A 15,934-nucleotide genomic window follows, 5' to 3' on the forward strand; every position below is an offset into this window, starting at 1 on the left:
AATGATCCAATATTACATATCTGTGAGTGGCAAAAGTATGTGAACCTTTGCTTTCAGTATCTGGTGTGACCCCCTTGTGCAGCAATAACTGCAACTAAACGTTTCCTGTAACTGTTGATCAGTCCTGCACACCGGCTTGGAGGAATTTTATCCCATTCCTCCATACAGAACAGCTTCAACTCTAGGATGTTGGTGGGTTTCCTCACATGAACTGCTTGCTTCAGGTCCTTCCACAACATTTCAGTTGGATTAAGGTCAGGACTTTGACTTGGCCATTCCAAAACATTAACTTTAATCTTCTTTAACCATTCTTTGGTAGAACGACTTGTGTGCTTAGGGTCGTCTTGCTGCATGACCCGCCTTCTCTTGAGATTCAGTTCATGGACAGATGTCCTGACATTTTCCTTTAGAATTCGCTGGTATAATTCACAATTCATTGTTCCATCAATGATGGCAAGCCGTCCTGGCCCAGATGCAGCAAAACAGGCCCAAACCATGATACTACCACCACCATGTTTCACAGACGGGATAAGGTTCTTATGCTGGAATGCAGTGTTTTCCTTTCTCCAAACATAACGCTTCTCATTTAAACCAAAAAGTTCTGTTTTGGTCTCATCCGTCCAAAATATTTTTTCCAATAGCCTTTTGGCTTGTCCACGTTATCTTTAGCAAACTGCAGATGAGCAGCAATGTTCTTTTTGGAGAGCAGTGACTTTCTCCTTGCAACCCTGCCATGCACACCATTGTTGTTCAGTGTTCTCCTGATGCTAGACTCATGAATATTAACATTAGCCAATGTGAGAGAGGCCTTCAGTTGCTCAGAAGTTACCCTGGGGCCCTTTGTGACCTCGCCGACTATTACATGCCTTGCTCTTGGAGTTATCTTTGTTGGTCGACCACTCCTGGGGAGGGTAACAATGGTCTTGAATTTCCTCCATTTGTACACAGTCTGTCTGACTGTGGATTGGTGGAGTCCAAACTCTTTAGAGATGGTTTTGTAACCTTTTCCAGCCTGATGAGCATCAACAACGCTTTTTCTGAGGTCCTCAGAAATCTCCTTTGTTCATGCCATGATACACTTCCACAAACATGTGTTGTGAAGATCAGACTTTGATAGATCCCTGTTCTTTAAATAAAACAGGGTGCCCACTCACACCTGATTGTCATCCCATTGATTGAAAACACCTGACTCTAATTTCACCTTCAAATTAACTGCTAATCCTAGAGGTTCACATACTTTTGCCACTCACAGATATGTAATATTGGATCATTTTCCTCAGTAAATAAATGACCAAGTATAATATTTTAGTCTCATTTGTTTAACTGGGTTCTCTTTATCTACTTTTAGGACTTGTGTGAAAATCTGATGTTGTTTTAGGTCATATTTATGCAGAAATATAGAAAATTCTAAAGGGTTCACAAACTTTCAAGCACCACTGTATGTATGCAATTTACATCCCCAGCTAACAAAGGCCATTTACTTCAGTGACGGATCAGCAGCCCAATACAAAAACTATTTAAAAAAAATGTTTTCGCAAATCTAATAAAGCATGCAGACGATTTTGGACTTTTGGCAGAATGGCATTTCTTTGCCACTTCTCAAGGTAAATCACCCTGTGATGGTATTGGAGGCACTGTAAAGCAGTCAGCAGCTCGAGCTAGCTTACAGGCAGTCACGAGTGATCACATACTAACCCCATCTGATCTGTTTTTGTGGACAGAAAAACATATCAAGAACATCCATTTCATCTGGGTTGGTACAGGGGAAGTTATGGAGAGTAGAAAAGCATTGGAGACAAGATTTTCAAGGTCAGCTACTATTCCTGGAACAGGAGACAACCACTCATTCGTTCCAATCATGTCCAACCAGCTGCAGGTCAGTAGGGTGTCGGGTGGTCCTAGCTTCATTGTGGATATGAGTGGGAATCGGCCACAAGTAATGCATAAAACCCCTGTTAAATCAGCAGTCTCTCTGGCAGATACAACCCCGATTCCAAAAAAGTTGGGACAAAGTACAAATTGTAAATAAAAACGGAATGCAATGATGTGGAAGTTTCAAAATTCCATATTTTATTCAGAATAGAACATAGATGACATATCAAATGTTTAAACTGAGAAAATGTATCATTTAAAGAGAAAAATTAGGTGATTTTAAATTTCATGACAACAACACATCTCAAAAAAGTTGGGACAAGGCCATGTTTACCACTGTGAGACATCCCCTTTTCTCTTTACAACAGTCTGTAAACGTCTGGGGACTGAGGAGACAAGTTGCTCAAGTTTAGGGATAGAAATGTTAACCCATTCTTGTCTAATGTAGGATTCTAGTTGTTCAACTATCTTAGGTCTTTTTTGTCGTATCTTCCGTTTTATAATGCGCCAAATGTTTTCTATGGGTGAAAGATCTGGACTGCAGGCTGGCCAGTTCAGTACCCGGACCCTTCTTCTACGCAGCCATGATGCTGTAATTGATGCAGTGTGTGGTTTGGCATTGTCATGTTGGAAAATGCAAGGTCTTCCCTGAAAGAGACGTCGTCTGGATGGGAGCATATGTTGCTCTAGAACCTGGATATACCTTTCAGCATTGACGGTGTCTTTCCAGATGTGTAAGCTGCCCATGCCACATGCACTAATGCAACCCCATACCATCAGAGATGCAGGCTTCTGAACTGAGCGCTGATAACAACTTGGGTCGTCCTTCTCCTCTTTAGTCCGAATGACATGGCGTCCCTGATTTCCATAAAGAACTTCAAATTTTGATTCGTCTGACCACAGAACAGTTTTCCACTTTGCCACAGTCCATTTTAAATGAGCCTTGGCCCAGAGAAGACATCTGCGCTTCTGGATCATGTTTAGATACAGCTTCTTCTTTGAACTAGAGTTTTAGCTGGCAACGGCGGATGGCACGGTGAATTGGGCTCACAGATAATGTTCTCTGGAAATATTCCAGAGCCCATTTTGAGATTTCCAATACAGAAGCATGCCTGTATGTGACGCAGTGCCGTCTAAGGACCCGAAGATCACGGGCACCCAGTATGGTTTTCCGGCCTTGACCCTTACACACAGAGATTCTTCCAGATTCTCTGAATCTTTTGATGATATGATGCACTGTAGATGATGATATGTTCAAACCCTTTGCAATTTTACACTGTCGAACTCCTTTCTGATATTGCTCCACTATTTGTCGGCGCAGAATTAGGGGGATTGGTGATCCTCTTCCCATCTTTACTTCTGAGAGCCGCTGCCACTCCAAGATGCTCTTTTTATACCCAGTCATGTTAATGACCTATTGCCAACTGACCTAATGAGTTGCAATTTGGTCCTCCAGCTGTTCCTTTTTTGTACCTTTAACTTTTCCAGCCTCTTATTGCCCCTGTCCTAACTTTTTTGAGATGTGTTGCTGTCATGAAATTTCAAATGAGCCAATATTTGGCATGAAATTTCAAAGTGTCTCACTTTCGACATTTGATATGTTGTCTATGTTCTATTGTGAATACAATATCAGTTTTTGAGATTTGTAAATTATTGCATTCCGTTTTTATTTACAATTTGTACTTTGTCCCAACTTTTTTGGAATCGGGGTTGTACAATTCCTGGTAAGTATGTTTGTATGGCAGACAGTGGTGGACAGGCAACACTCGTGCATTATCAGAGGAAGAACCAGATGTACAAGTAACATTTATGCTTCCTGATGGTCCCTCTCAGACTTGCAACTGGCCCAGGAGAGAGGATAACTGTTGGGTCTCTGGTGCATGTCATGAAAAATCATTGATGCCCCACTTACATCAACTGGCAAGGCAGTATAAACTTCCATCTGATGTGGAAAAGCAAATCAATACACTGTTTAAGCTCTTCAAATAAAGTATTTTTAAGGTTATTTTTCCTACACTGTAGGTTTGTAATTGTATTGTAATATGCCTTAAAACAGCATTTCCGTCTATCGTAAAACATGCTGTACTTGATACCTTAATATTTATAGTTTGGTTTAGGGTACCAACTTCATATTTTGTGCATTTGCTAATCAGAACAAGCCCTTTCCAGTGGTATAATTTGTTTTTATGGTAGACCTTGTCATACATTTGTAATATGCATTTGAATTATAGGTGCAAAATGTGTTTTTATTTTTAAAACCTAATAAGTCAAACTTTGATTTCTTTTGAACACATACCTAGTTGCCTAAAGAGTACTAGAACATGAGTAATAAATAAGAAAATTTGAAAGATCTGGTGTGCTTTAATGTGGAGATATGGGGCATAAAATTGCTCCAAAGCATATATTTTTTTAATGATTTTCAGCAAGCCATAACTTGGCAAATATTGAACTGTGAACTTTCTATTTTAGTATTTCAAGGCGTCTGGCATTGAAGAACAATCCTTGAAAATTTCATGTATCTTGCATGAATAGTTTAAAAGTAATGACTTATGGAAGTTATGTCCGTTTTCTGTAGCACGCGTTTCAACAGTGAAATTGGGGCCATGCCCCTTTTTTAACCCCCTATATCTCAGAAACTAATGAAGGTACAAGCCTAAAATTTTGTACACTATTTATTTATTGGGTACACTGACAATATTTCCAGAAAGTATGAAGCAAATCTGAGATGGTCAGTGGCAAGCATTTTTCTAAATCTGGTGATTTGGGGAGGAATTACCCAGGGGAGGAATACGGGGAGAAAGGGAAAGATGAGACAGAGGGAGAAAGAAAAGGGGCGAGATGCTTGACTGCCACTGGAAACGCTACCAGATGGTCTTCAGCCAAATAGATTACTTCCTTCAGTGATGTCAGGCAGTGACTGTGGACCCATTTACGCCGTTTTCCCTGGCACCCAGGTGATGAACTGCTCCAGCACCACCACATTGCAAACGGCTGGCCGACCTCTCCTGTGGTCAGCGTGTGGAACCGCTGGTGGGGCCGACCCCCTGCAGGATGGCTTGTTTCAGGTCCAAGTACTCCAGCACGTAGGCAGTGGGCAGCTACTGTGCCACAAGTATGTGGGGAAAACTGTGTCTGTTTCTGGGGTACCGGTCAATGAAATGGAAGTTCTGGCACACCTGCCAGGGTTGGTTTGTGGGGGTCCCCCTGTCCTGGAAGTGCTGCTCCTGCTCCATGCACATTGTGGTGAATGCTTGGTGTTAGTTCTGGTGGGTGGTTATGAGGGCATGGACAAATTCTGCGAAGGTCAATGACTGTGCTTCCACTCCTGCGTTTCATCACCAATTTGATACTTCATGGGTTTGGGAGACAGGTGGGTTACTTTGACTCACTTTATTCACTTTCAGCTTGCACTTTTTAGTGATTTAATTGCTTACAGTCTCACTGCATGAACAGAGACAGCTGGATTTTTTTTTTTACTTCTTTTTGGCCCATCCTGGCTCTTTCTCCCCTTGTTTTAAGCCCTCGGTTGTTACTGTAACAGAAGAGTCTCACTCACGCACACGGTAAATCAGTTCCAGGTAATCACTTTTTCCATTGACAAACTGACACTCGACCACACTTCCCTCCACATTTTAGTTTCTAAGATGATCTCTTGAAAGTAAATGTTAAGCTAATGCTCCTCCCATGTGTGGTCTCTGTGGATTTTTTTTTTCCATATGTGAATTGTTTTGTTTATGGGAATTCTGTAGGTATTATGCTGGCTGGGCTGATAAATGGGAGGGCAAGACCATTCCAATTGATGGTGATTATTTCTGCTATACCAGGCATGAGCCTGTTGGAGTGTGTGGCCAGATTATTCCTGTAAGTATCTATCTCACTATCTGTATCTATTTATCTGGCTTTGGGTTTATATTTGTGAGTGGTATGTTTCTTTTTGTCTCATTAATATGGACAAATATTTTGCGGTTTTTAGCTCATTTTCAGTGATATATTAGCTGCAGTTATTTAATCAGTTCTAAATGGTTCTTTTGGCCTCTTGGTGTGGTCCCTGTTGTGTTTTTGTTTTATTTATTTATTTATTTATTTATTTATTAAACTGCTGAGGTAAAGCCTTTGCTCAAGAAACTAATACTTGTCCAGTCAGACCCAAATAATTATAGGCATATCTCCAAACTCCAGTTTCTGTCAAAAGTGTTAAAGAAAGTCAAAGCAATTCAGGTACTGGAGGTACTGTAGTGGAGTACAATGTTTTATTTGAGAAATTTCAGTACAGAGAACAGTACAAAAATGCTGCTCCTCTTTGGGGTAATTTTAATGAAGGAAGATGCTGGGTATATGTGTTTAATTCTCCTTGATTTAAGAGCTGTGTTTGATACTATTGATTGCCATCATGATCAGTAGAGTAAAACAGTGGGTGGGGAAAATCAGAAAGGCACTGGCCTGATTTTCCACATATTTATCTTGAAATCTGAGGAAATCTTGCTGTTGTTGGTAAGGAGGTCTCCTCCTCCTTTGTGCTTACATGTGGAGTACCTCAAGATTTTTTTTTTTTTTATTCTCCCTCTTGGATATGCTTCCTGTTGGACATGTTATCCAGTGATGTGACATTAACACTTTCACTGTTATGCTGATGATTTACAGTTCTACACTCTTAGAAGGAATGTGTAGAAAAATAACATAAAGTAGTGTTGCACGTAATTTACACATTTTGTCAATATTCAGAGACACAGCTGGATTTTGACTTGTTGTACCATCTTAGCACATTTTGTGTTAATAGAAGGAATGTGTAGGAAAATTATATAAATTATGTGCAACACACTAGTTTTTGTCTTGATATTAAATAAAATTGTGTTGGAAGAATTTATCTTTTTTACAGTTATGTCTAGTTATAAAATTAACAACCTGTGAATTTGTTCACAACATTCAACACGATTTTGGGTAAACATGATCAGGTAAAAATATCCAGTCACTGGGCTTGCACAAGTCAGTGCATACTTAGTGCTGGTCCCAAGCCCAGATAGATTGGGGAGGGTTGCGTGAGGAAGGGCATCTGGTGTAAAAACCTCTGCCAAATCGAATGCGCAGAACATAAATTGGGAAGGATGATCCACTGTGGTGGCAGCATGGTGGTGTAGTGGTTAGCGCTGTCGCCTCACAGCAAGAAGGTCCGGGTTCGAGCCCCGTGGCCGGTGAGGGCCTTTCTGTGCGGAGTTTGCATGTTCTCCCCGTGGCCGGGTGGGTTTTGTCCGGGTGCTCCGGTTTCCCCCACAGTCCAAAGACATGCAGGTTAGGTTAACTGGTGACTCTAAATTGACCGTAGGTGTGAATGTGAGTGTGAATAGTTGTCTGTGTCTATGTGTCAGCCTTGGCGACTTGTCTAGGGTGTACCCCGCCTTTCGCCCGTAGTCAGCTGGGATAGGCTCCAGCTTGCCTGCGACCCTGTAGAACAGGATAAAGCGGCTAGAGATGATATGAGATCCACTGTGGTGACCCCTAATGGGAGCAGCCGAAAGATGATTCAAAATAATGTGTAGACTGATCTGCTCTACACAAACTTGCAGTCGGTGGTGGGTCGTGTTTTAATTTGAGCTATTTGATTTAGCTGAACAACAGTTCACCTGTAGTCTGATCCAGGCTTTTAGGCAGGATTTTTTTTTAGGGAGTCTAACTTTTTTCCAGGTGTCACTGTATGTGGCGAGGTGTAGCGGCGCGTTGAGCGCCGCTGGCACGAGTGTTTTAGGGGGTTCCGGGGGTACTCCCCCGGAAAATTTTGAAATTTCTAATGCTCTCAAATGCTATTTCCTTCATTTTGACAGCAAATTTTGAGCAATACAGCCAAGTGTTTTTGCCTTTGTTACAACATTCTTGTATCGTATATTTTTAATGAATATTATTATTAAAATGGGTATATTTCTGGGATTTTTTGAGCTGGAGTTGCATATTAAGCATGACAAATTAGCTATAAAGCTTTCTGATCGCAGAATACTACATAAATAAAGCTTGTTGTAGCTGTGTTTGTCTCAGTCAGTAGTGCACCTATTGCAATTGCATTACATGTGATAACCAACCCCGAACACAGTGTGACAACCAACCCCGGCTGACCAGTTTTGCTTTCAAAGCCGCTAGCGTCCAAAGATTTAGTATAACAAAGAAAAAAACACACAGGAAATATGGCTAAGTCTTCAAACATTATAATGGTATTCGTTTTTTCAATAGAAACCCATTAATTACAAAGCTAGAAGCTATCTTCCTTACCAAATATCCCACGTGTTCGTCCTTTTCACGTGCGTTCTTTGGAATCCCAACATCCTTTAGAACGTGTCGTATTTGATTATTGTTTAGCCTACTAGAAATACTACCCGCCGGCTCGACTACCACACTCTCCACTACGTAGCCTGTAATGTTGGGAAAATCTGCATGAAAATGTGTTATTTACTGTTAAAAGGATTTATTCGGGATAAATAACATGTCAGGTAAGGCCGGTTTTCTATAGACTACATTCCACATTTAGCTGCGGCAATATAGTCTACGGCTATATTGTCTGGATATTTATGCCAGTGTCTCCTAGGCATACATCTTTTCCCCCTCTGCTCTGGGAACGCATATTACAAGTGCTTTGTACACCAAATTTATTTAATAACCCATTTATTTATAACGAGGGCTCTCACAACTTTGAAATTAGTGCAGCCATAGAAACGCGTGTTTCTGTAGCTCTGCGGCGGGTGCCTATATTTTGTACTCTGGGCTCGTGCTGTTGCTATGGTAACCCTGGGCGTCTTCGGGAAAGACAGCTGTCAAAGCGAGACTTCTGAAATTTCCAAAATGGCGGTGTCAACAAAGCTTGTAGATCCTCGGAAAGCTCAGACTCGGCGATTTTTTAACATATTCAGCTAAGTTACCGGACATAACACGGGCGGAAATATTAGGGCGTCTTTAGGGCGTCGTACTAAAAAGTAGGGCGTCCAATTTCTTGTTTTTTTCAGTACAGGGCGTCGAAAAGACGCCCAGACGCCCCTCTATCTAAAAGCCTGGTCTGATCATGACATTTGACTTGACTTTTCATTTTATTGTACACTGTTTGTATATAAACTATGCGAATCGCAAAAATAAGAATCTGTGACTTAGTGGTCATTGAATGCCTCTGAACATCCTCTCTCTTTCTCAGAAATGACAGACAACACTGCTAAGGCCAGCCAATTAGGAACTAGGTAGTACGGTACTTAGTAGTATAATGGTATAATCCACCATTTGTGGATAAGATTGAAGACCCCTGCTTATAACTCCCTGGAAATCGGTGGAATGATAGTAACCCAGGTGAGGGATTTCTGTGGGGGAATTTTAACTAATGGGGTTACTCAAGTTGTTGCATTTAATGCTAACTCTATCTTCAGCTTGTATGACGCTTAGCTTGTGACTTGTTTTTAGCAACTATATTCAATATGCTCTTGAAATGGGTAAAGGTTGTCTTATGTTGTAGTTAATTGATTTTGTTTGGCAAGTGTATGTATTGTGAATGGTGTCACCAGGTAATGCCCGGTGACACCATTCCAGTGATTTTGGCCGGAGTGTGTAATAAGCATCATGAGACTTGTATAACATTTGAAGCCGCCATTTTGACACGGAGAGGATTCGTACCATTGCCAGCTTGAGGTAGGTTGTACTTGAAATAGTTTCTTAATGTATCTTTGCACACAAAAATGATGACTGCTGCTGCTATTATTTTAGCACTGGTTTAGTTTGGTTTCTAACAGAACTGTTAGACCGTGTATTTTACTCAATATTAAATTTAGACAGACTTGCTAATTTTCATGTCAAAATGGCACAGGCAGCTAATTTCCATGGCACAAATGTGGTGGGAAGATTTTTGTTTTAAGTATTGTTGCTCAGCTTGCAAGATAGAAATTTAATTTGTGAGACATTTTATGTAGTTGTAGTTAGCATTTAATTTGTACTTGGTATTAAAAAGCCTGGCTAGAATTAGAAGTTCTATTAATTATTCAGCATCATGAGGCAGGAATCCCCCCTGCTAATTATCTAACTTTTGCCATATAGGGGCTTTTCACTTATGTCAGATTTTTCATGCAGCGTCCACCGTATTGCCGAGCAAATGAAGAAACATGGTTGTGATGGTTAATAATGAAAATCGAGGTGACAATATATCTGAAACAATTAAAAATTTAGATTATACCAGTGGATTGCTTTACATCCAAAAGCTGAAACATGCAGACATCACAGATCCATAGAATTTACCCACAAATGTATTTATTTATTCTGCCTACTGCTGTGTGCATGTTCACTGCTTCAGATGGTTTAAATGCAGAGAAATTTTGCTGCACTTGAGTTTACAGGTGACAAAAATAAAGGCTTCTTAATTTACTCACAAATGTATTTATTCCACTTGAAAAGTGTACAGCAAACCAGCTACCAGATTTGGGATACTACGATATCCTGAACTATTTAGTATTTGGGACTTCTAAATACACTGGAGAGATGCTAAAGGCATACAAAAGTACAGATGCCGACCAATATTTTGAGGCAGGTTTTGGGCACGATGGAATGTTATGAGAAATTCCTGATGAAGAAAAATGCCCTATTATGATAAAGTAAGCTCCAACATGGACTTTTAACAGTAATAAACAAGCCAGGATCTAAAAAAAAAAAATGCTAGATTTAAGTCTTTAGCCTAGTCTACATCACTATATAACAAACGTTGCTAATCTAGCCAAGCATTAGGTCTAATAAAAAATAGTGTCCAAAGCCCACATCCTGATCTACAGTTTAATGTTCATATATTTGGCATGGGGTGGAGTGTGTGTGTGTGTGTGTGTGGGGGGGTTGTCTTTGTGCATTAGAGCTGCCAAGTATGGTGTGTGCGCGCGTGTACCAGTAGATTGTACTGAATAGTACCAGACCATGCAAACTCTTAAAAGCTTTACTATCCAGGGTTCTCCACTTTTCAAAAATAAAAGGTGGTGGCAGGGGTTTGGGGGCCGCCTAGGCCCCCAACGGGGTCCGGGGTGGAGCCTCGGTTGTGGGCCGGGGGGGTGAAGCTGATTGACTTTTTAACAGTGAAACTGGCCAATAAATGGATAGGAAATGCTAAATCATTGTTAAAATCTCATCTCATCTCATCTCATTATCTCTAGCCGCTTTATCCTTCTACAGGGTCGCAGGCAAGCTGGAGCCTATCCCAGCTGACTACGGGCGAAAGGCGGGGTACACCCTGGACAAGTCGCCAGGTCATCACAGGGCTGACACATAGACACAGACAACCATTCACACTCACATTCACACCTACGGTCAATTTAGAGTCACCAGTTAACCTAACCTGCATGTTTTTGGACTGTGGGGGAAACCGGAGCACCCGGAGGAAACCCACGCGGACACGGGGAGAACATGCAAACTCCACACAGAAAGGCCCTCGCCGGCCCCGGGGCTCGAACCCAGGACCTTCTTGCTGCGAGGCGACAGCGCTAACCACTACACCACCGTGCCGCCCATTGTTAAAATCATTTTACAAAAAATTAACACATTCTTTACATATCATCTGATGGACAACAGCCAAAGATAGAACTTTTAATACAAGATGTTTTATTGGGTCCAGTTTCCCAAAGTAGCAGCAGAAATTAAATTATAATAAAATAAATTATAATAAAATAAAAGTTCAAGTAGTTATTACAACAACAAAAAAAACATGGTGCAATACAGTATTCTGTTTTGTAGACAATGTTTGCACCGCCTGATTACATGCATATTACATGACTACTACATAACAGATAGTGCCCATGACCCAACTAATCCACCTCCTTTCAGAGGGCTAGATATAGTGGCCTGTACCCACCCACTGGAAGATACCAATTACTTTACATTACCAACATCACATAAACCATACATTTACATAACAATTTCAGGTCTAAGTGCATGCCAATAATCTCTATAATTCATAAACAACATACCCAAGTACAATAAATGCCTTTTTTTTTTTAATAAACACAATATGCAATGGGTGTGAGTGTGAATGGTTGTCTTTGTCAGCCCTGTGATGACCTGGCGACTTGTCCAGGGTGTACCCCACCTTTCGCCCGTAGTCAGCTGGGATAGGCTCCAGCTTGCCTGCAACCCTGTAGAACAAGATAAAGCGGCTAGAGATAATGAGATGGGATGAAAATACACAATGTTGGTTGGGTGAAACCATTACAATCCATGCACGAGCTAGTGCGTGTGCCCGAGACTGGCACTACAAAGCCACCCCAGCCTCCGTAGTTCAGGTCCTTTGACCCAGGAACCCGAAAGTCCTACAGTAAACAAACAGTGAAGCAATGGGAAAATGCAGCTCTCGCCTACACGATCTCAGATACGTAAAATAAAAGACCTGGACTTAACGTGTGTGTGTGTGTGTGTGTGTGCTGTTATTTGATTACTGTATGGTCAGAAAAGACCATAGATAAGCGTAACCATTGCACAATAACGCTACAACCAACCTGCGTGTGCACCGCAAAGTTAATTAGCTGCTGGCTAGTTGCAGCTTGTAGCTTCCAGCGTTACCATGTCTCAGTATAGTGTAATGTGGTGTGGTGTAGTGTAACGCAGGGATCGACCTCAATCTGCAGAGCTCTGTGTCACAATCTGTATGCAGCCGGCTGGATGTTTTTCTATTGCAATCACGTGGCCACTTCATTCGTTTATGGTCTTCTGCGTGTCAAATAGTTACTAAATTACAACCCCGATTCCAAAAAAGTTGGGACAAAGTACAAATTGTAAATAAAAACGGAATGCAATAATTTACAAATCTCAAAAACTGATACTGCATTCACAATAGAACATAGACAACATATCAAATGTCGAAAGTGAGACATTTTGAAACTTCATGCCAAATATTGGCTCATTTGAAATTTCATGACAGCAACACATCTCAAAAAAGTTGGGACAGGGGCAATAAGAGGCTGGAAAAGTTAAAGGTACAAAAAAGGAACAGCTGGAGGACCAAATTGCAACTCATTAGGTCAATTGGCAATAGGTCATTAACATGACTGGGTATAAAAAGAACATCTTGGAGTGGCAGTGGCTCTCAGAAGTAAAGATGGGAAGAGGATTGCCAATCCCCCTAATTCTGCGCTGACAAATAGTGGAGCAATATCAGAAAGGAGTTCGACCATGTAAAATTGCAAAGAATTTGAACATGTCATCATCTACAGTGCATAATATCATCAAACGATTCAGAGAATCTGGGAGAATCTCTGTGCGTAAGGGTCAAGGCCGGAAAACCATACTGGGTGCCCGTGATCTTCGGGCCCTTAGACGGCACTGCATCACATACAGGCATGCCTCTGTATTGGAAATCACAAAATGGGCTCAGGAATATTTCCAGAGAACATTATCTGTGAACACAATTCACCGTGCCATCTGCCGTTGCCAGCTAAAACTCTATAGTTCAAAGAAGAAGCTGTATCTAAACATGATCCAGAAGCGCAGACGTCTTCTCTGGGCCAAGGCTCATTTAAAATGGACTGTGGCAAAGTGGAAAACTGTTCTGTGGTCAGGCGAATCAAAATTTGAAGTTCTTTATGGAAATCAGGGACGCCGTGTCATTCGGACTAAAGAGGAGAAGGACGACCCAAGTTGTTATCAGCGCTCAGTTCAGAAGCCTGCATCTCTGATGGTAGGGGGTTGCATTAGTGCATGTGGCATGGGCAGCTTACACATCTAGAAAGACACCATCAATGCTGAAAGGTATATCCAGGTTCTAGAGCAACATATGTTCCCATCCAGACGACGTCTCTTTCAGGGAAGACCTTGCATTTTCCAACATGACAATGCCAAACCACATGCTGCATCAATTACAGCATCATGGCTGCGTAGAAGAAGGGTCCGGGTACTGAACTGGCCAGCCTGCAGTCCAGATCTTTCACCCATAGAAAACATTTGGCGCATCATAAAACGGAAGATACAACAAAAAAGAACTAAGACAGTTGAGCAACTAGAATCCTACATTAGACAAGAATGGGTTAACATTCCTATCCCTAAACTTGAGCAACTTGTCTCCTCAGTCCCCAGATGTTTACAGAGTGTTGTAAAGAGAAAAGGGTATGTCTCACAGTGGTAAACATGGCCTTGTCCCAACTTTTTTGAGATGTGGTGTTGTCATGAAATTTAAAATCACCTAATTTTTCTCTTTAAATGATACATGTTCTCAGTTTAAACATTTGATATGCCATCTACGGTATGTTCTATTCTAAATAAAATATGGAATTTTGAAACTTCCACATCATTGCATTCCGTTTTTATTTACAATTTGTACTTTGTCCCAGCTTTTTTGGAATCGGGGTTCAGGGATGAGAATCATCCGCCGATCGGCGGATTTCCGACTTTTTCAGACCAAAATGATTGTTTTTGAGATCGATGTAAATCCGTTGAGAAATTTTCGGGGGGGGGGTATGATTAACGATCTGTGGTCACCTTATAACGCAGACATCCCAAGTCTCCCAGAACTTCCGGGAGTCTCCTGCATATTGATAGAAGCGAGCAAGAGCGTGCGCGCGCAACATTAAGGTCTGCATCACGCATCTTAGAATGTGCGCGCGCGAGGGAGACTGTGTGCAGTGTTGCCAGATATTGCTGATGTTTTCCATCCCAAAATATGTTCAAAACCCGCCAAAATGCACTTAAAACCACCCAATGTGGCAACACTGCCTGTGTGCCTGTTCATGTAGCGCATGCCAGACAAAGAGCATCCTGATTGGGTTACTCAGCAAAATAAGCCAATCAGCTTTCAGTGTGGGCGGGCTTTTATCCCTTTTCTCGAGGACCGAAGCTTTCAGTTGAGTCAGTCCGGCCTACAGGACCGGCATAGCAGAGAGAGAGCGCACGCCCCAAAAAACGAAAGTACAAAACCCACTTCAGCTCAGATTACACAAAAGAATCTCCCTGCCTAATAAGGATAGAAAATAATGACAGTTTCGCACGATGTACTGTTTGCAGCAGTGATTTCAGCATTGCCCATGGTGGCTTAAATGATTGTAAAGGACATGTTGAGGTGAGGAGTGTCATTTCATGTGCATTATATTTAGGCAGAGGTGTCAAGTAACGAAGTACAAATGCTTTGTTACTTTACTTAAGTAGAAATTTTGGGACTTTCTACTTTACTGGAGTAATAATTTTTCAACCTACTTTTTATCTCTACTCGTTACATTTTCAAGCATTTACTTTTACTTTGTTATGTTTATAATAGTCTCGTTACTTGCATTTCATTGCGCCAATCTTTATATTACTTATATTACTTTGTCCACCTAATAAACTGCCACTCAGGGCGCTCCAAGCACACAGCAATCAGAGCTCTGACTTCGACACCGTTAGTAAATTGTGGGCTCTCATTCGTTTGTCAGGAGTGGAAACCCCCACCCCCCCCCCACCCCCCCCCCCCCACACACACACACGAACCATATGCGGCATTCTCTTTTCTGAGTCAGGTTAAGTTTACAAACACAGTTATGGTATCTTGGTGGGTGTTAGTGAGTAAAGTGACAGGTCTTAGTAAACGTTATATTAGCTTGTAGTGTGTCGGCATTCCAGCGGCCGCCCTTTCTCTCCTCGCCTGTGTTCAGCCTCGCATTACTGGAACACAAACATTCTGTTGACTTCTCTTGGTGAGCCAGTAACTAGTAGGGATGAGAAAGTGTTTTTCTTGCATTTTAACTGGAACCTGCTGCCTCTACTGCACATCCCATATGAAAAAGAAAAAAACTGCAATTTTACAGTCGTGTTAGTGTAGTATTCATTCATTCATTCATTCATTCATAGCATTCAAAAACTGTATTATTACTGCCGTTTAGACAGTGCTCCATGAAACACATTTTAATGGGTCAGGAGAATGTACTGTATGTGGACTTCTAGGCTGCGCCTTTGTCCTTAATAGCATTTTTTCCTCTTTCATTACTTTTACTTTTGTACTTTAAAGTAGTTTAGAAATCAGTATACTGCTTTGCAACAATGTTTATTGTTAAAAGCGCTATACAAATAAACTTGACTTGACTTGAAACTTGACTTTTTACTTTTACTTGAGTAA

At 41.3% G+C, this 15,934-nt stretch overlaps 1 protein-coding gene across 1 annotated transcript in view; it reads left to right on the plus strand.

Annotated features, from left to right (window-relative positions):
- Window positions 1-15,934, plus strand: part of LOC132872218 (aldehyde dehydrogenase, mitochondrial-like) — a 96,927-nt gene that overhangs the window by 34,311 nt on the left and 46,682 nt on the right. The window contains exon 5 of the mRNA XM_060906871.1: window positions 5,622-5,733. Within this exon, the coding sequence (XP_060762854.1) occupies window positions 5,622-5,733 (112 nt within the window). The remainder of the gene's footprint in view (window positions 1-5,621; window positions 5,734-15,934) is intronic.

Source organism: Neoarius graeffei, chromosome 24 (assembly GCF_027579695.1).
Source record: "Neoarius graeffei isolate fNeoGra1 chromosome 24, fNeoGra1.pri, whole genome shotgun sequence".
Classification (NCBI taxonomy): Eukaryota; Metazoa; Chordata; class Actinopteri; order Siluriformes; family Ariidae; genus Neoarius; species Neoarius graeffei.